General features: G+C 38.2%; 1 protein-coding gene across 16 annotated transcripts in view; it reads right to left on the bottom strand.

Annotated features, from left to right (window-relative positions):
• SLMAP (sarcolemma associated protein) overlaps positions 1–20,862 on the bottom strand; it is a 148,913-nt gene that overhangs the window by 76,856 nt on the left and 51,195 nt on the right. For 13 of the 16 annotated variants that reach the window (XR_002823310.1, XR_002823309.1, XM_023727552.1 and 10 more), the window contains exon 2: positions 3,241–3,388. Coding sequence is in view for 13 of the 16 variants with exons in the window: in XM_023727552.1 (XP_023583320.1) it covers positions 3,241–3,388 (148 nt within the window). In the remaining 3 variants the exon portion in view is untranslated. Of the gene's footprint in view, positions 1–3,240; positions 3,389–3,892; positions 4,037–11,113; positions 11,361–11,957; positions 12,069–20,862 lie in introns of those variants that run through there. The other 3 variants (XM_023727596.1, XM_023727607.1, XM_023727578.1) reach the window with 3 other exon arrangements.

Genomic DNA, 20,862 nt, shown 5'->3' with positions numbered 1-20,862 from the left:
AGTCTCTGTCAGGCCAGTAAGTCTGGTCTTTTTTTGTGAGTTAGAATTTTGTTCTACATTTTTCTCCAGCTCTGTCCAGGACCCTCTGTTGTGATCCCTGTCAGATCCTGCTATCATTTTCACTGGGAGATCTCTAATGACTTTTAGTTTTTTTTAAGGAAATAGATTCATTCAAGTTTTCCCCTTCTTCCTGGGATAGTTTTGTCAGGAAAATATTAATTTACTCTAAGTTTTCATATTTTGTTTTGTCATAGGTTGGTATAAAATATTCTCAGAATCTCTTTTTAAAATATTTTATTTGTTGTTGAGAATATACACAGCAGAACATGCAACAATTCAACATTTCTACATGTACAATTTAGTGACACTGATTACATTCAAGTTGTGCAACCATTCTCACCCTCCTTTTCCAAGTTGTTTCTCCCCCATCTCTAAGAATTCTTTTAACATTTTCTGTATGTTTGTCTTCTTCCTCATTCCTCATCTTCTATATTTTCCCTAGTTTTTTAAAATTTCGCTTTGTTTTGTTCTGCTGTTGTTGTTTTAGTTTTTTACCTAATCAAGGCTTTTAAATTACATATTTTATTGGCCTTTTGAAAGAAATGGCATTTGTGGTTGTTAAGCTCTCGTGGAGTTTTTTTTATTGTCTCATTAGTTTCTGCTTTTTATTTCTCCTTCTCAGCTTTTTTTTTTTGTTCTCCCCTTGTTCTTTTCCTGATTTCTTATAAGTGCCAAGCTCCTTCACTGTTTGTTTTTCTCCTTTAATGCTGGAGGAATTCAAGATTATAAATTTTTATCTGACTAAAGGATTTTATTGAATTTTGGCATAAAGGTCTCCTTTTTATTCCTTTCTACATAGTTTACATTTTCTATTTCAATTTCTTCCTTGATTCAAGAGTTATCTAATAGTATTGCATAATTTTAGGAGGATTTTCCAAGTGGTATAAAGCTTATCACAGTACTGTTTAGCATAGCACGAAGTCGATGCTTTTTTTGGCTTATGCTTAAAAACAGGGAGTACTCAACCTGTGGCACGGCTGTGTACCAAGAACCCATACATAAGTCAACTTCTTGAAGCCAATAAGTACCAAAAGAAACAACATTTTAAATGATGAAGAAATTTTTCTTTCATTTCCTTAAAGTTAACACAAAAGCTGGTTAAATTTTCAAAGAAGCCTGCAAGAATCTAGTTTTGCCGAAATAATATACTAACAGTAATCCTGAATTTCAGTGTCATCCTCTTAGCTTTCTACATTTCTTAAAGTGTCCGTCACAATTAGACACGGAAGAAGAGTAGGAAGGAGTCTGGGAAGAGCTGCCCTCTATAACTGCCAGCCTCTTGGAGACTTGCATATATGTTGACATATTAACTTTGGTTAATTCAGCATTTCCTAAATATATTTGATTACCTCCTTCTTTTATCCATTAACACCTATTACTTCTCTTTGGGAAATGCAAGCCAAGAAGACAGGCATCCTCAGGCAAGAAAGACAGTGTAATCAAATTCTGTCTTCTCTGTGGGTTACTCACAGCTAGGGCTCAATACATGTTTGCTGAATAACTTGGTACCAGAGGAGGTGTGATATGGCAATAGTAGAGGTAGGGAGTATCCACTACAGCCACTCCAAGTACGGTCGTATACAAGTTGAGTTCTTTAGCAAGGCATAGTCAGAATTTTGCATCAAAACACAATCTTTCTTTTTCTGTTTTACATTGTAAATCGCAATTCCTAAAGTTGTAGCCCTACCCAAATCAAATATCAAACACTAACTCAGGAGGCCAACAAGTCCCAGTAAAAATAATATTGCAGTTCCACCACCAGTGAAAGCATATACATAAATATGCACACGCACACACAAACCCGCATCACCTCCACCACCACCATGCCTAGCTCTGCTGTGCAAAATGTCAGAGACTGATGACTTAGCTTATCGCCAAGTCAGAGTACGTTCAGAGAAATGAAAGGAAAAGCTTGCCAAATGGTTCCACTGTCCATATTAAGCTAATACAGTAGAACTGCACACTTTGGGTTCCTACCCATTTAATTTCATGATTCAGCCATATAAGTCCATGGTCTTAAAGCAGACAGTGAACTAGGCAGAGCAGGAGGCTTCAAAATTGTAAAAATAAAGACAACCTACGTTTATTTTCTAAAGAACTTCCAGTTTCATAGTTTTAATAGGTACTGTTAGCTGCCTACTCTCACAGCCTTTTCCTCTCCCTTCTTCTTCTTCTTTTTAGTAAGATTTTATTGTGTTTTTGGTAAAGGTTTACACAGCAGTTTAGGTTCCCATTCAACAGTTTCCACACAAGTTGTTTAGTGATACTGGCTACATTCTTCCCAATGTGTGAATATTCTCATTATTTCTGTTCTGACTGTTCTGTTTCCACTAATCTAGTTTCCCTACCCCCTTACCTTCTCATCTTTGTTTTAAAGTAATTGTTGACTATTTGTCCCCTCCTTTCTTGTTAACAGAACTCTAATTTTGTTTGGGGCAACAATGCACATACAACTTGAAGGGATAAACCATAACTGATCTATGCCAATCATGGATCTCCTGGCTCCCCTTTCCCACGTACGTAACTTTCCAGAGTACTGTGTGGATAGAGGTAGCTATGTGACCTTTCCATGCTGCCTGTGAGACATAAAAAGAAATCTACTGGGAGAATTCTGGGAAACGCTGTCCTTTCCACGTAAAAATAAGGAAGCATTTTGTCCCCACCTCATTCTTCTTGCCTGAGACACTGATGTGAGGAAAATGATGTCTGGGGCTGCAGCCATCATGCTTTGACCAGGAGGCAACAGGTAAAAGGATGCAAGTCAACATGTTAAAGATGGCAGAACAGGAGGACATTAGACTCTAGATCCCTGATGATGTCATGGAGGCAAGTGAACTAACTCTGGACTTACCTACCTCCAGACTTCATGTTATGTTAACAACATGCGTATGCTGCTTGGGTATGCTGTCACTGCAGTCAACTGCCTCCTGACTGATACAGTAGTGCTTTATGTTTTCATAATGTGATGAAGAATATTAATTACTAATATTTCAGAATTTAAAATTCGAGAAAAGCAATACGGGAACTGAAGGACTTCTAATTTTTCATGCACATAATGCTGTGTTTAAATTGCTTTTACAAGCATGTAAAAACGTATGTTTTGTAACATCAAATATCAGAATAAAAAAGCAAATAAACTTAAAAAGACAAATAATAGGAAAAATCAATCCATACCCATACCTTTCCGTGTGTTCTCCGTCACATCTACCCCAAACTGAATAATATCGCCAGAAAGAATTTCACATGGTGGACTTTCTTCAGAGCCTCGACTCAATCTCTGGCTATTTATAAAGGTGCCATTACTACTTTTAGTGTCTTGGAGATAAAACTGCAAAAAAAAAATTTGAGCCAAAGATTAATAATAGTAATTCCAAACCTACTTTATAAAAAAGTACCGTAACTTTGCAAACTACTGCAGGTGGGTTTTTCCCTCATCAATTCAAAGCACTCGTTTCAGCTAAGCTTCTCCTTCCTTCAACTCGATACCAATGAATTTTTCTCCTTCAATATATATGAAGTCAGACCCACTGCCATTGAGTTGATTCTGACTCACAGTGACCATAGAGAACAGAGAAGAACTGCCCCATAGGGTTTCCAAGGCTATAAATCTTTGGGGAAGTAGACTGCCACATCTTTCTCCTGCAGGGCGGTTGGTAGGTTCCAACTGCCAACCTTTTGGTTAGTAGCCAAGCGCTTTAACCACTGTGCCACAAGGGCTCCTTATATATAAAGTCAGAACCCTAAAACCAGGTGACAGAAAATTCAGGTAGACAAAATAGTGCAGCCACTTTGGAAAAGTTTGTCAGTTTCTCAAAATGTTAAACAGACTTACCATATGACCTAGCAATTCCACTCCTAGGTATACACCCAAGAGAACTGAAAACATATGTCTACACAAACACTTGTACACAAACGTTCATAGCAGCATTAGACATAACAGCCACAAAGTGGAAACGACTCAAATGTCCACCAGTTGCTGAAACGACAAACAAAACGTGGTTGTTGTTGTTAGATGCCGTCGAATCGATTTCGACTCACAGCGACTCAATGCAATAGAGTAGAACTGCCCGTAGGGTTTCCTAGGTTGTAACCTTTATGGGAGCGGATCACCAGATCTTTTCTCCCACAGAACCTGCTGGATGGGTTCAAAGTACCACCAATCTTTTGGTTAGCAGCTGAGCACTTAACCTTCTATTACAGAAAGGAGTAAAGTACTGATATATGCTATAACATGGATGAACTGTGAAAATACTATCTAAGTAAAGGAAGTCAGTCACAAAAGACCACAAATCATATGATTCCATTTATACGAAAAGTCCAGAATATGCAAATTCATAGACAAAAAGTACCTTCATGGTCCTGAGGGGCAGGGGGAAGGAAGGGAATAAAGAGTGACTGCTAATGGGTACAACGTTTCTTTTTGGGGTGACAGAAATGTTCTAAAATTAGACCATAGTGATAGTGGCACAACTCTCTGAATATACTAAAAACCACTGAATTGTACACTTTAAACAGGTGATTTTCATGCTATCTGAATTATATCTCAATAAAGCTATTACATTAAAAAAAAAAAAAAGAAAAAAGAAAAGCCCAGCCAGATAAAATTCTAATTCTACCTATCCATCTCACTCTGACTATATACCTTTGTTCCTAGGCTATCTAGGATCAATCAAAGAGAGCATACTTTATTCCACAGGCAAGGGCAACTGGTTTTAGGTAACACCTATGATTAATAGTTACCAGTTAGCTAACATACTTGGTATAACAACCGACATACCTTCAGTAATACAATTCTTTGTGAGAAAAGATATTTGAGACACTAGAAACCAAAACACTGCAATCAACTATGAGTGTACAACTTCCTGGCCTCCCAAACTTGTTTTTCATCAAATCTCCCCTCTTTAAAAAGGGAAGGAGTAGCAGGAGGCACAGGAAGCCTACTTAAACTAAAAAAAAAAAAAAAAGAACAACTGGTATCACACATTAAGACTTACTAGGAAGAGAGATAAACCAATTTAAAAAAAAATGTACCTTTCCTTTTGAATCTTCCTATACTCTCCAGCCCTACTTATTCTAGCAACATATTTTCACTGAACACCTTCCTATGGAAGAAAGGAAAGAAGACACCTAATATTTATCAAAATATGCTTTATTTATGCTCAGCAAAAGACTTCTCCAAAAGAGTAAAAAGAGAACTTACAGATTGGGAAAAAATTTTTGGCTGCAACACATCCGACAAGGTTCTAATTTCTGAAATTGATAGAAAACTACAATACCTTAACAATAAAAAGACAAACAATCCAATTAAAAAACAGGCAAAGGATATGAATAGACACTTCACCAAAGGAAACACTCAGGCAGCTAACAAACATATGAAGAAATGCTAGTGATAATTAGCAATTAGAGAAATGCAAATCAAAACTACAATGAGTTACCACCTCACCCTGACATTACTGACACTAATCAAAAAAGAAAAAAAACAGAAAATAAAAAATATTGGTGAGGTTATGAGGAGATTGGAGCTCTTATACACAGCCGGTGGGAATGTAAAATGGTACACCCACTATGAAAAATGGTATGGTGCTGCCTCAAGAAGCTAGAAATAGAAATACCATATGATCCAGCAATGCCGCTTCTAGGTATATACCCTAAAGAAACAAGAGCCGTGACACGAATAGACATGCATACCCATGTTCACTGCAGCATTATTTACAATAGCAAAAGATGGAAACAACCTAAGTGTCCATCAACAGATGAATGGATTAACTGTGAAACACACACACAATAAAAAATAATGACGCATATGTGAAACATCCCACAACATGGATGAATTTGGGGGACATTATGCTAAGTGAAATAAGTCAGTCACAAAAGGACAAATATTGTACGAGACCACTATTATAAAGTAACAACAAAAGGTTCACACACAAAAAAGAAAAAAGAAAAAACACTCTATGATGGTTACCAGGGATGGGAGGGGCAGGGAGGGAAAATTACCTATTTGGTAATTTTTCTCACCTATTTGGAAACCAAACAAAAACAAAGCCACGGCCGTCAAGTCAATTCTGACTCATAGCAACCCTATAGGACACAGCAGAACTGTCCCATAGGGTTCCCAAGGAGTGGCTGGTGGATTCGAACTGCCAACCTTTTGGTTAGCAGCTAAGCGCTTAGCCACTGTGCCACCAGGGCTCCAAAAATAGATACAAGACACTTGTTAATATTAGAGAAGAAAAAGGCAATATACAATACGGGAGAAGTCAGCACAACATGACCAAGGCAAGAGAGGACACTGAGAGGAATGCAAGAATAAAGGGCAACTACAGTAACTACTACAGCATAGACAATCTTGCAACAACAGTACAAACAAACAATAATTTGAGTGGATACATAGGTAGATAGATAAGCCAAGAGTGTGGGAGGGCATAAGGGAGCACACCCACCAGCAGATACAGATTTGGTGGTGGATATTTCTACATACACGACTGTAGGTGCTCCTCATTTATTAATATAGACAATAGAGCACACAAGGGGCACAGTCAAGGAAACCTCTTAGACATAACCAAACATCTCATGGGATGAAGTATCTAGACTTCGAAGGCAAAGGACCACAGACTTGGGGGACATCTACGTCAACTGGCACAACGTAGTTCATAAAGACAATGTTCTGCATCCTACTGTAGTGAGTAGCGCCTGGAGTCTTAAAAGCTTGCAAGCAGCCATCAAAGATACAACTGCTGGTCTCTTCCCAGCTGGAGCAAAGGAGAGTGAAGAAAACCAAAGACTCAAGGGAGCAATTAGTCCAAAGGACTAATGGACCACATGAACCACAGCCTACGTGACCCCAAGCCCAGAAGAACTAGATGGTGTCCAGCTACCATCACTGACCATTCTGACCGGGATCACAACAGAGGGTCCTGATCAGAGCAGAAGAAAAATGTAGAACAAAAAATCAAATCCTCAAGAAAGATTAGACTTACTGATTGTCATAGATTGAACAGTCTTCACCAAAAACGTGTCACCTTGGCTAGGCCATGATTCCAGTATTGTGTGGTTGCCCTCCATTTGAGATCTGATGTAATTTTCCTATGTGTTGTAAATCCTAATCTCTGTGGTTAATGAGGCAAGATTAGGTTATATTAAAAAGGATTAGGGTGGGATGTAACACCTGTACTCAGGTCACAGCCCTGATCCAATGAAAGGGGAGTTTCCCTGGGGTGTGGCCTGCATCACCTTTTCATTTTATAAGAGATAAAAGGAGAGAGAATCCAGCAGAGAGACGAGGATCTCTTACCACCAAGAAAGAAGAGCTGGGAGTGGAGCATGTCCTTTGGATTCAGGGTTCCTGCGCTGAGAAACTCCTAGACCCAGCACAACATGACCAATGAGGACCTTCCCCAAGTGCGAACAGAGAAAGTCTTCCCCTGTAGCTAGTGCCCTGAATTCGGACTTCAAGCCTCAAGTTGCAATACTGAAAGATTCTACAGGGAAACTACTGAACAATGCGTGAAGCATTAAAAGAAGATGGAAGGAATACACAGAGTCACTGTACCAAAAAGAACTGGTTGACATTCAACCATTTCATGAGGCAGCATATGATCAAGAATCGATGGTAATGACAGAAGAAGTCCAAGCTGCCCTGAAGGGAATGACGAAAAACAAGGCTCCAGGAATTGATGGAATACCAAGTGAGATGTTTCAACAAACGGATGCAGTGCTGGAGGTGCTCACTCATTTATGTCAAGAAATTTGGGAGGCAACTTCTTGGGCAACTGACTAGAAAAGATCCATATTTGTGCCAAATTCCAAAGGAAGGTGATCCAAGAGAATGTGGAAATTATCAAACAATATCACTAACATCACACACAAGTAAAATTTTGCTGAAGATCATTCAAAAGAAGCTGCAGCAGTACATCGAGAGGGAACTGCCAGAAGTTTAAGCTGGATTCAGAAGAAGACGTGGAATGAGGGATATCACCGCTGAAGTCAGACGGATCTTGGCTGAAAGTAGAGAATACCAGAAAGATGTTTACCTGTGTTTTATTGACTATGCAAAGGCACTCAACTGTGGGGATCATGACAAATTATGTACAACATTGCAAAGAATGGGAATTCCAGAACGCTTAATTGTGCTCATGAGTAACCTATACTTAGACCAAGAGGCAACTGTTTGAACAAACAAGGGGATACTGCGTGGTTTAAAGTCAGGAAAGGTGTGAGTCAGAGTTGTATCCTTTCAGCATACTTATTCGATCTGTATGCTGAGCAAATAATCCAAGAAGCGGGACTATATGAAGAAGAATGGGGCATCAGAATTGGAGGAAGACTCATTAACAACCTGCGTTATGCAGATAACACAACGTGGCTTGCTGAAAGTGAAAGAGGACTTGAAGCACTTATGATGAAGATCAAAGACTACAGCCTTCAGTATGGATTGCACCTCAACACAAAGAAAACAAAAATTCTCACAACTGGACCAATAAGCAACATCACAATAAACGGAGAAAAAGTTGAAGTTGTCAAGGATTTCATTTTACTTGGATCCACAATCAACACTCATGGGAGCAGCAGTCAGGAAATCAAACGACATGTTGCATTGGGTAAATCTGATGCAAAAGACCTCTTTAAAGTGTTGAAAAGTAAACATGACACTTTGAGGACTAAGGTGCACCTGACTCAAGCCATGGTATTTTCAACCACCTCATATGTATGCGAAAGCTAGACAATGAATAAGGAAGATAGAAGAACTGATGCCTTTGAATTATGGTGCTGGTGAAGAATACTGAATATACTATGGACTGCCAGAAGAATAAACAAATCTGTTTTGGAAGAAGTACAGCCAGAATGGTCCTTAGAAATGAGGATGGCGGAGATACATCTCAACGTACTTTGTACATGTTATCAGGAAGGATCAGTCCCTGAAGAAGGACATCACACTTGGTAAAGTAGATTGTCCGCGAAAAAGAGGAAGACCCTCAGCGAGATGGACTGACACAGTGGCTGCAACAATGGGCTCAAATATACCAATGACTGTGAGGATGGTGCAGGACTGGGCAGTGTTCTGTTCTGTTGTACATACGGTCACTATGAGTTGGAACCATCTCGACAGCACCTAACAACAACAACAGCCTCCTAGACTATGAGAATAAATTTGTTTGCTAAACCCATCCACTTGCGGTATTTTTATTATAGCAGCACTAGATAACTAAGACACTGTTCTGACAGAGACTGGAGGAACCCCTGAGACTATGGCCCGAAGATACCCTTCTGATCTGGAACTGAAGCCATTCCCGGAGACCACCTTCCAGCCAAACAATAGACAAGCCCATAAAATAAACAATAACACCCAAGAGGAACATGCTCCTTAGAACAATCAATTATATGAGACCAAAAGGGTAATATTTGTCCAAAAGCAAAGATGAGAAGTCAGAAAGGGACAGAAAATCAGAACAAAAGCAAATGGGGAACCCAGGGTAGAATATATATATTTTATGCTGTCAGGACCTCATTTAACCTTAACATTAAAACTATGATATAGATATTATTACTTTCATTTCTAAATGAGAAAAGTGAGGTATAAGCATGTTAAATATCTTTCCAAAGGTCACAGTGCTAGTGAATAAAGGAGCAAGGATTCTAATAATAAAAGTCTTTTTTTTTTTTTTTCATAAGAAAGGCCATGTTTTTGCCATTACTTCACACTGACCTTTATGCCTCATTTATCCTTCACTTCTCCCACAAACTCTCTTCCAAAATGAGACACAACAAAAGAATAAGTAGCTTTAAGAAAATATGAAAATGACATTTCTTTTCATAAATTCCTAGGTGGCAATTTAAATGCCATCAGGCCAGCTTTAAATGACTCATTCTTGGTTTACAACTCAAAAGAGACTGTTACTTTGGCTAGCAGTGTGTATTTTTAATTACAGACTATTAATAAAAGAAATTGTGTTGATTTTACAAATCCAGGTGACATTCACAGGCCTTAATATATCACACCAGGGAGGATAAGCATAGGAAACATTTTCAAATAGGAACATTTATCCTAAAAATTTGTTCTACACTGGAATCTATCCTGACACTGTAAAAAAGAGTTGCTTTTTGTTGTTGTTATTTCTTAAAATAAATATATTCTTGGGAAATGTAGTGATGCCTGAATTTTGGTTTGGTCGTTTTACATTTTTACATGCTTTGTGTCCCTGGGCAAGCTAAGTAAAGGGATTACACTAGATTTATAGTGGTTTTCAAACTTCAGGTTCTGATCCATCAGAGGGTTACTAAGTCAATTTAATGGGTTGCAAAATGAAAAAGATTAGAATAGAAATAAGAGTGCATGAAACAAGGTTCAGTGCTGTTTAGTAAAATTTAGTTTGAAAAAAAAAACCACGTGTGTGTGTGTGTGTGTGTTAGAGAGTTAGTATTCCAGCTGTAATGTAAAATGCATTTCTTACTACAGGCTGTGGTCAGAAAAAAATTTGAAAGCCACTGGCCAAGAAGAGGACCTCGAAGATTTCTTTCAATTACGCTCAAATTCTACGATATCAGTATCTTCTACAGCCCCTAGGTTGACTCCCAGAGGGTCCTCACAGCTCTCTCCCCAACACCATTCCATATTATTTTAGTCCCTGCTGTCTTGAATGACTCCTTCACTCTGGGCTTTTCCACGGGGGCTTAAATCTAGAACCACAGAAGCAAAAAAAAGGAACAAGGAAATGAAACAATGTTCTCATTAAACAGACTGACCACGACACCAACAAATCCAATATGTTAACAGTAAACCATAGCTAGATGGCATCCTTGGATGGTGCAAATAGTTCATGTGCTCAGCTGCTAACCAAAAGATTAGAGGTTTGAATCTACCCAGAGGCATTCTCATTCTCTCTCTTTCTATATATATATTTAGCTCTGTTTCTTTAGGGAACCCTGACTAATACAGTGAGCCTTGCCCAGCTAAGCTATAGGGGTCATTACAGGGATGGCCAGAATTTTTCCCCTGGATGACATCCTCAGCATAGCCAGGAGCTAGAAGGAACGCGATTTTCTGCACGCCCACCTCACTTCTAAGGCCAATTCCTCTTCGGTTTCTTCGTTCCTTTTTCTACCATAAAATTATGCTCAGGTCTGGGACATCATGGAACTCAATAGTATGCTGATGAGTCAAGCATGACTCTGGAGTCCTGTTCGTTGTAAAATCCAGTTCTCCTGGGTTAGGCAAGGGCTACAGAGGCGGCAACGTATCTTTAAGATATATTACAACAAGAAGAGAAGGGCAGTGGTGGTTCAGTGGTAGAATTCTCACCTTCCATGTGGGAGACCTGGGTTTGATTCCTGGTAAATGCACCTCATGCGCAGCCACCATTCATCTGTCATTGGAGGCTTGTGTACAGCTATGATGCTAAACAGGTTTCAGTGGAGCTTCCAGAATAAGAAGACTAGGAAGAAAGGCTTGATGATCTACCTTCAAAAATCGGCCAATGAAAACCCTATAAATCTCAACGTTTTTTATTCAACTGTCCATGGGACCGGAATGAGTCGGGTGCCTACCTGGCAGCAGCTTACAACAACAACATTACTGTCTGTCATGGATTGAATTGAGTTTTGCCCAAAAATAAACGTCAACTTGGCTAGGCCATGATTCCCAGTATTGTGTAGTTGTTCTCCATTTTGTAATGTGATGTAACTTTCCTTAGTGCTGTAAATCCTAATCTCTGCCTGTGGTTAATGAGGCAAGATTAAGTTATATTAAAGAGGATTAGGGTGGGATGCAACACCCTTACTCAGGTCACAGCCCTGATCCAATATAAGTGGAGTTTCCCTGGGGTGGGCCACATCACCTTTTATCTTACAAGAAGAGATAAAAGGAGAGAGAAGGGAGCAGAGAAATCGGGACCTCATACCATCAAGAAAGAAGAGGTGGGAGCCAGCGTGTCGTTTGGACCCTAGGTCCCTGTGCTGAGAAGCTCCAAGACCAGGAGAAGACTGATGACAAGGACCTTCCCCAAGAGCCGACAGAGAGAAAGCCTTCCCCGGGAGCAGGCACCCGGAATTCGGACTTCTAGCCTCCTTGACTGTGAGAGAATACATTTGTTTGTTAAAGCCATCCACTTGTGGGATTTCTGTTATAGCAGCACTAGATAACTAAGACACATTGTCCAAAGAACGCTATGGTACTTTTGGTCTACCATAACTTAAACATTAGTTGTTTATTCTTACTCTGCTCTCAACCTGCTAATGGCTTCCAAACACCTCAGAATACAATCCAATGTCTTGACCATTGCAGCCTATAAAGGCCCTACGTGATCTGGCCCCTCCTTCCCCCTGTGAATGCATTTCCTCCCATTCCTGTCCTCCCACATCCCCCTCAGTCACAAATGGCCTCCACTCACGCTCCTGAGCCTCTGCACTTTCTATACAGCTAGACCACTTTAGCTCAGTTCACTGCAGAAATATTTTCATTGATATGACTTGACCTTTGCCCTTGGTAATTTGAAAGACTGATATTAAAAGAGAAGAACGTTTCTGCATCACCTATAAAACAACCTCATTACTCAGTCCACCTATAAACAAACTCATTACTCATTGTACGAAAGCTATTCTACTTACTATCAAGTTAGACTCGTAAAGGTATAAAGAAGTTGACTTGTTTGCAAGGAACTGGGCTTACAGTCCCTAGATGCATTTCCACCGACAGGGAAATATTATTCTCATCTATGCTGATAAACTTTCTTCTATTTTTTTCTCCAAGAGACTGGTTTTGAACATACTTTAAAAAAAAAAAAATCAGTTGAAGCCTTAATTGTCTTTACTAGCAGCCTAGTAACCAAGGGACAGCAAAAAAGTTATCTAAGACTACTGGGATCATGTCAAAAGGACTGAGGAGCCAACCTGAATACACTCCCACTGGCCAAATATGTGACTGTTTGAACTTCAATACGGATAACAATTACGATAGATTGAAACTCACCAACTATATTTAAATTTAAAATCTTTTGGAGTATGATAGAGAAAAAATCCATTATCTTGAAAGCTACATAGTAAAAATAAGTGTTGTCCTACCTTACCTATATGAACTGTACCACTGGGTAACCAAATACTAGAGGAAGCAGCTCTTTATAAAATCATTCCAATTAAAAAATGAAAATGAAATGATAGATTTAGAATATCACCATTTCCTGACCCCAATGAATTAATCATGGATCTAGACATTGAACAGCAGTGACTGTTAATAGCACAAATAGAGATACAAGCACACATTACGTGTCTCCTGATAAAAGAATACACCACCACTTTGCCAAAACAATTGAACCTGAGTCTGGCTCCAGCTCAATTTGCAGTAAATACAGAAGACAGAAAATCATGCTAAATGCACCGTGAGTGTGCAATCAGCAAAGTCCAGGCTATGGAAAGCTACAGGCCCAACAGTCTGGCTTCTTGATCAGGTAAATTATAAGGAACATAAAGGAAGAGAGGGGAAAGTCTATAACCGAAAAGAACTATCTATCTATATCTATACATATATATATTTTTTAATGGGCAAGATGAGAAAAGGCAGTGACTGCCTTTAGCAGGCAGAGCAAGTACATTCTAGTCACCACAGCTCCCACCACATTCTAAGGTATTAGACTGACAGCTTCATATCTTTAGGATAACCTCACTGTCCTCTGAAGGCAGGAGAGTTTGTGATGTCCTCTGTACCAGCAGAGTGAAGGTCAGGGCTAAAATAACAGTGCAATGACCACTACCGCCATCTGGTGGTGGACAGAGTTGAACACATTCTCATTAGACTTCAGTGCCACACAGGTTGGCTTCTCTTTAAATACTGATAAACATACTCTTGCCAGACAGTAAGAACTAGGCTACCCATTATGTTTCCAATGGCTGCTAAGAATCAGCACTGAATTTAATGCTCCTGCAGATTCCTCAGCTACATTTGGTTTCCGCTATCTTTTCAACTTTGATACAGTCTTTTTATGTTTGTGTGTATGTGGAAGAGTTATAAACCACCTCAAAATCTCTTTGCAATTAGAATATAAATAAATACATAGAATTATATTGTTGGGATGATGTAATTTTATCACCAATATTCAGAACACTGCTTTGAAATAATCAGAACACTGAGGAAAATACAGCTTGGTCAGTTTGTTTCCTTCTGCCACGCTCTCTCTGACATCTGAAAGACAACCAGATTGACAACAGGTCGTAAGTGATTTAATTATAAAGCTGATTTCCCACCTCAGCAAGTCAACCATTTTTCACCACTGTTAACAATGACTACTTAGATTTAAACGGTACTCTTACTGGCTTTTTCACCAGCATCCTCATCGGTATTTTAGGTAAATCTATCTCTTTCAGTTGTAATTCCATAAATAAATTTTAGTCATTATCTTTAAAGCACAGCATTAAAAATTATAACATCACAAAAATGTTCACTGGCTATTTTTCAGTAGCATATACTAAACAATTAAAATGATACACCAAGGCACAACAATTGGTCTCTAGTCACTCGGAGCAACAGAGAAAGAAGGAGAGTCAGGAATAGGAGGAGGAGATGGAATGTGTGGCTAATTGCCTCCATGAACAATTGCTTCCTCTGCCATGAGACCAAAAGGGCTGGATGGTGCCCGGCTACCACTACTAAATGTTTTGATAAAAGATTCCATAGAAGAATCCTGATCAAAAGGGACTAAATGCAGAACAGAATTTCAAATTTTCACGAACTCCAGACTTTCTGGAGCCAAGGGGGCTGGCTGAACCCCCGAAACTATTGCCCTGAGATAATCTTTAAACCTTAAACCAAAAATAGCTCCTAAAGTCTTCTTAAAACCAAATGATAATGCAGCTTAACTAATAAAAAATGTCTGCCTTGAGTATGCTCTTTTAAGATCTATATGGGATCAAACTGACAACAGAAACTTGAAAGATTAGATGGGAACCTTAGGGGGCAGAGAGTTGATGTTAATGAAGGAAGAACAGAACACCTTAGAAAAGGAGGATGAGAATGGTTGCACAACTCAAAGAATGTAATCAGTGTCACTGAACTGTACATGCAGAAACTGTTGAATTGGTGTATGTTTTGCTGTGTATAGTCTCAATAAAAACAACGAAATAAATTTTTTTTAAAAAAGAATTATTTTAGAAGAAAATGGTTAAGTGAAGCCTTTATTTGGCTCTTTAATTCAAAATATTTTCTTAAACGTATTCACAAAGTTTTAAAATTTCAATTCTAGCTGAAATGTTTTACTTTCAAAAGTGTTATATTCATAGCTCTATAGCAAGTCTTGAAATCAGACAGTATAATTCTTCCAACTTTGTCCATTTTCAAAACTGTTTAGGCTGTTCTAGGTCCTCTGTATTTCCATATACATTTTAGAAGCAGCTCTTCAATTCCTACACAATTGACATCATTACAATAGTCTTCCAATCCATGAATGTTGTATTTCTCTCCATTTATTTATGTTTTGTTTCATTTCTTTCAGCAGTTTTCTGTACTTTTCAGTTTTCAATTAAATTCATCCATAAATATTTCATGCTTTTAATGTTACTGCAAATTATATTATTTTAATTTTTTTCCCTAATTGTTCACTGCTCCCTGTCATTGTTGTTACGTGCCATTAAGTCGATTCCGACTCATAGTGACCCTACAGGACAGAACAGAACTGCCCCACAGGGTTTCAGCTGGAGCAGCTGGTGGTTTCTGTCAACTTTTTGGTTACCAGCCCGAGCCCTTAATCACTTCACCACCAGGGCTCCAATTGTTCACTGCTAGTATATAGAAATACAAATGATTTTAAAATACTGACCTTCTTGTATCCTATAAACAAAAAAAAAACCCATTGCCGCCAAGTCAATTCTGACTCATAGCAATCCTATAGGACAGAGTAGAACTGCCCGATAGGGTTCCCAAGACAAATCTTTACAGAAGCAAACTGCCATATTTTTGTCCCATGGAGTGGCTAGTAGGTTCAAACCGTCGACCTTTTGTTTAACAGCTGAGCGCTTTAACCACTGCACCACCAGGGCTCCTCTTGTATCCTATAACTCTGCTAAATTTATTTATTAGTTCTAGTAGCATATGTATTGGGAGTCCCTGGGTGGCACAAAAAGTTAAGGGCTTGGCAGAACTAAAACAATTTCCGAGGCCAGCTCTTCAGACAGGGACTGGACTGGACTGTGCGACATAAAGTGATACTCATGAGGAGTGCGCCTCTTAGCTCAAGTAGATACAAGAAACTAAACAGGCAGCTTCTGTCTGGAGGTGAGATGCGAAGGCAGAGAGGGTTAGGAGCTCGCTGAATGGACATGGGGAATCGGGTGGAAAGGAGGAGTGTGCTGTCACAGTATGAGGAGAGCAATTAGTGTCACATAACAATGTATGTATATGTTTTTCGTATGGGAAAAAATAAAAAAAAAAGTTAAGGGCTTGAAAATCCTATGGAGCAGCTCTACTCTGCAGACATGGGTTGCATGAGTTGGAATCTATCTGATGGCAACTAACAACAACAAGCATATGCATAGATTTGTTAGGATTTTTCTTCTACATACATGATCATGTCATCTGTGACTAAAGGCAGTTTTACTTCTCCTTTCCAAACTGTATGTCTGTTGTCTCTTTATTGTGCCTTACTGCACTGGCTAGGGCCTCCAGCATAATGGTGAATAGTACTTGTGAGATTGTAAACCTTGACTTGTTTCTGACCTTAGGAGAAAAGCATTCAGTCTTTCACCATTAAGTATACTGTTAACCACAGGTTCTTCAGAGTTGAGGAGTTCCCATCTTCTTTTCCTTTTTGTTGGTTGCTGCCCAGTTGATTCTGACTCATGGTGACCCCATGTGTGCAGAGTAGAACTGATCCATAGAGTTTTCAAGGCTGTGACCTTTCAGAAGCAGATCACCAGGCCTGTCTCCCAGGGCACCTCTGGGTGGATGCAAACTGCCAACCTTTTGGCTGGTAGTCAAGTGCTTAACTGTACCACCCAGGGGACTCTGGACTAGTGTAGAATTTTATCAAATGCTTTTTCTGCATCAATTGAGATGAACATGTGATTTTTCTCCTTTATTCTGTTAATATAGTGAATTATACTAATTGATTTTCAAATGTTAAACTGCTCCTACATTACTGGAATAAACCCTACTTCCATGGGTGTTGTAAATGGTTACGTGCTGGACTACTAACCAAAAGGTTGGTGGTTCAAACCCACCCAGAGATGCCTCAGATGTAAGGCCTGGTGATCTGTTTCCAAAAGGGCACGGCCTTGAAAACCACGGGTGCAGTTCTACTCTGCACACATGGTGCTGCCATGAGTTGGAATCAACTTGGCAACTAAGAACAACAGTCATGATATATTATCCTTTTAATATACCGCTAGATTCAATTTGCTAATTAATACTTTCATTTTTATATCTATATTCATGAATGATACTGGTCTGTATTTTCCTTTTCTTGTAATGTTTTTAACTTGTTTTGGTATCTAGGTAATGTTTGCCTCATAAAGCAACTTGGAAAGCATTTCCTCCTCCTCTATTTTCTGAAAAAGTTTGTTTAGAATTTGCATAATGTCTTCCTTAAATGTTTGATAGAATTCAGCAGTGAAGCCATCTAAGTCTGAAGTTTTCTTTATAGGAAGGCTTTTAATTATGCATCCAATTTCTTTAATTGATGTAAGGCTAGTTAGACTTTCTATTTTCTTATGTCATCTTAAAATCTTTTATCAGAATATAAACTGATAAATATGTAGAATTATAATACTGGATTGACATGCAATGGTATGAAAAAATATCAAAAGTGTTACAACAAGAAAATTTTTGAAGAGTAACACTAAACATGATTTTTAAATAAATTTAAGAATAAACAATAAAATTATAGATTCAGAAACTCTTCAAAGTTAATATCTGAGTTTTCTACTTGGAGTTCTATCTAAAGATCTTCCATTTAAACTGAGCACAAAACTTGACAAGTTATGTTAAAAGTTTCTCACAACTTGAAAAAAAAGTTTTGCATTTTTCCATTTCTAACATTATGCTCTTTATATCTTTTCAGACAGAAATACAGAAGAATCCTCTTCATCAAAGAGACTATACAGAACTACACCAAAATGCTTACAAATCAAATTCTTCTGAGCTTAAGTAATGAGTCACAACCATAAGAAAGGTTTCTCCCAATATCACACAACAAGTAAATGAGACCCTGAGCAATCTGCAGCACTGCCCTTTCCTAGGATCTCACTGTGTTGAGCTCTGTGGATGCAACGATGAATGAGATGGACAGGTTGCTGGCTCCTGACAATTATGCCATACCTCCATGTAATACAGGGGTGCACATCCATATCCATAAAATCATATGCAAAGCAACCCTAAACTGAGAACAAATTGAGAGTATGAATTAAATACCAAAATCCTGAGAGGCTGGTGAGAAATGTCAGACACAATCAGTTGCTAACGAGGCATTTATGAGTGAGGGTGGTGATCTGAATGAAAAGGCAAGGGGGAGGAGGAGAAGGAAGAACAGGTATCATAGTACATTTATATATAGTTAAGACCCAGTCCCAGAGGGTAACAAAATTAAACAAGAGAATAAGTGGGGGAAATGCAAGGTAGAGTAGAGCAGTAAGAGAGGGTCTTAGACACTGTACTAAAGTGTTGAGATTTCTGAAGAGTAAAGCCACTATTAAAGGATTTGATAAAAATGTTGTTTTAGGGAGATTATTCTAACAGCTCTGATGATGAGCAGCTGTGTGTAGGACGGACTGCAGTGGGAGTCACTAGAAATAGGGAAACCATGACTTGTTCACTTTTGCAACCAACAATTTAGTCATTTCTTAGAGTACACAAACTTGGTCTATATACACATGTTCAATACGAATTTATCTGTTTTTATAATCTTCCTAGCTTCCTGGCTAGCAAAGCACCACGTTTCAGAGGTTGGAATTTTAAAATTGTGCCACTTAAGAGAGAAATATAAAGTTTTATTCATATGCTATAAGAAAGCACATAGAAATAAAATATTTTCACCAAAATGAAAACCCACATGTAAACCAGAACAACTTGCCAACATACCACCTAAAGGTCTTGCAAATGTTATGAATTCGCCAGGATTTTTTCCATCTTCCAAGTGACATTCTAGACACATTCACTATGCAATAAATTTTTCTCATGGGGCCTGCTCACAAGAGAAAGAGGAGAAAGAAAAAGCATTTCTATCACTCTACAGAGGAACAGATAAGACTATGAAAGACAGAAGTAGAAAAGGTTAGAGAGAAATAAAGAAAATTAATCAGAACATTACAAAACATACTAAACACAACTAAAATGATCACATCTTTCTAAAATATGTACTCAAATTATGGCAATCCTTTACTAAGAATTCAGGACAAAGTAAATTAGATTTCTAAATCTCAGCAAGATACAAAATAAAACGTATCATCAGAACATCAGAGTTCTGAGAGCTGAGGTTACTGACAGCCTATACCAAATGCTAATTCGGAGAGTTTAACCGTTTTCCCACATCTCAAAACCCATGTGTTGACAAGCAAACTCTGATTATTTCTTTCCTCTCACGATGTGTTAATCACAATAAGAAGCATTCAACTTTGTCTTTGAAGCTCGTACTTAGGTAACTGGTATTAAAGAATAGTGATCCCAAATTGAATCCTTTAGACCCCCAGCAGTCTCTCATTACCTCAAAGAATGTCAAAATCTTAGTTCCAATATTTAAAATAATTATGCATTTATACAAATACCATATATTTTAGCAAATTAGGGGTAGAACAAGGTGATATTGTGATATTTAAAATACACAATACTCTAACTACACTTTAGAGGTCATTATTTTCCTTACAAAATATTAGTTTAAACCACTCTAAAATCCCCTGAAGCAACAAAAAAAAAATAATTGTGCCACCACTCTTTATCTCTGATAGTTTAAAAAAACAACCTCACCCATAAAATAATAGCCTTGTTTGACACAAAAGGAAATCATTATCATCACATTTGTGGAGAATATATAGCAAGGTCACTATGTTTAAAGGATGTAGCCTTACATTCTATTTAATAATGCACACAATGGGTTTGATCTCAGGGACATTTGATATTGATCTACACAGTCACTAAGAGGTAAGGGAGAGGTAGAAATGCACAAAAAAATTTTTTCTGTTAAAGATTGGCAACACTGGCAAAAAAAGAAATCTAGGTCTTTTTAGATAAAAAAATGCCCACACAAAAAACAATTTCTTTGGCAAACAAATTCAATGGGAATGTTAAAAGATGCAAGTAGTACATCTGCCCAAAAAAGAACATTCATAGCTTTTTAAAATGCTTTATAAAGTAATGAAAATAATCATGATGGCCTTTTCCATTCCTTAGCCACAACCACTCAAGTTGGCATATAATTTTAATGTTTAAAAAACCCTGATCTTTATTTTTTTTTTCTTTTTTATTGCACTTCAGGTGAAGGCTTACAGAACAAATAGTTTCTCACGAAACAGTAGCACACATATTGTTCCATGACATTGGTTAACAACCCCACAACATGTCAACCCTCTAACTCCTCAACCTTTTTTTTTTTTTGGTGAAAATACACAGCCAAAGATACACCATTTCAAAAATTTCTACACGCACAGTTCAGTGACATTGACTATGCTCTTCTAGTTGTGCTGTTATTCTCACTTAAGATGAAGGCTTACAGAACAAAATAGTTTCTCATTTAACAGTTACTACACATGTTGCCCTGTGACAATGGTTAACAATCTCACAACACATCAACAATATCCTTACTCAACCTTGGGTTCCCTATCACCAGCTTCCTC

The sequence above is a fragment of the Trichechus manatus genome, unplaced genomic scaffold, assembly GCF_000243295.1.
Source record: "Trichechus manatus latirostris isolate Lorelei unplaced genomic scaffold, TriManLat1.0 scaffold00001, whole genome shotgun sequence".
Taxonomy (NCBI): domain Eukaryota; kingdom Metazoa; phylum Chordata; class Mammalia; order Sirenia; family Trichechidae; genus Trichechus; species Trichechus manatus.
The sequence above is the reverse complement of the archived record's forward strand: the minus strand, read 5'-3'. Positions and strand labels throughout refer to the sequence as shown.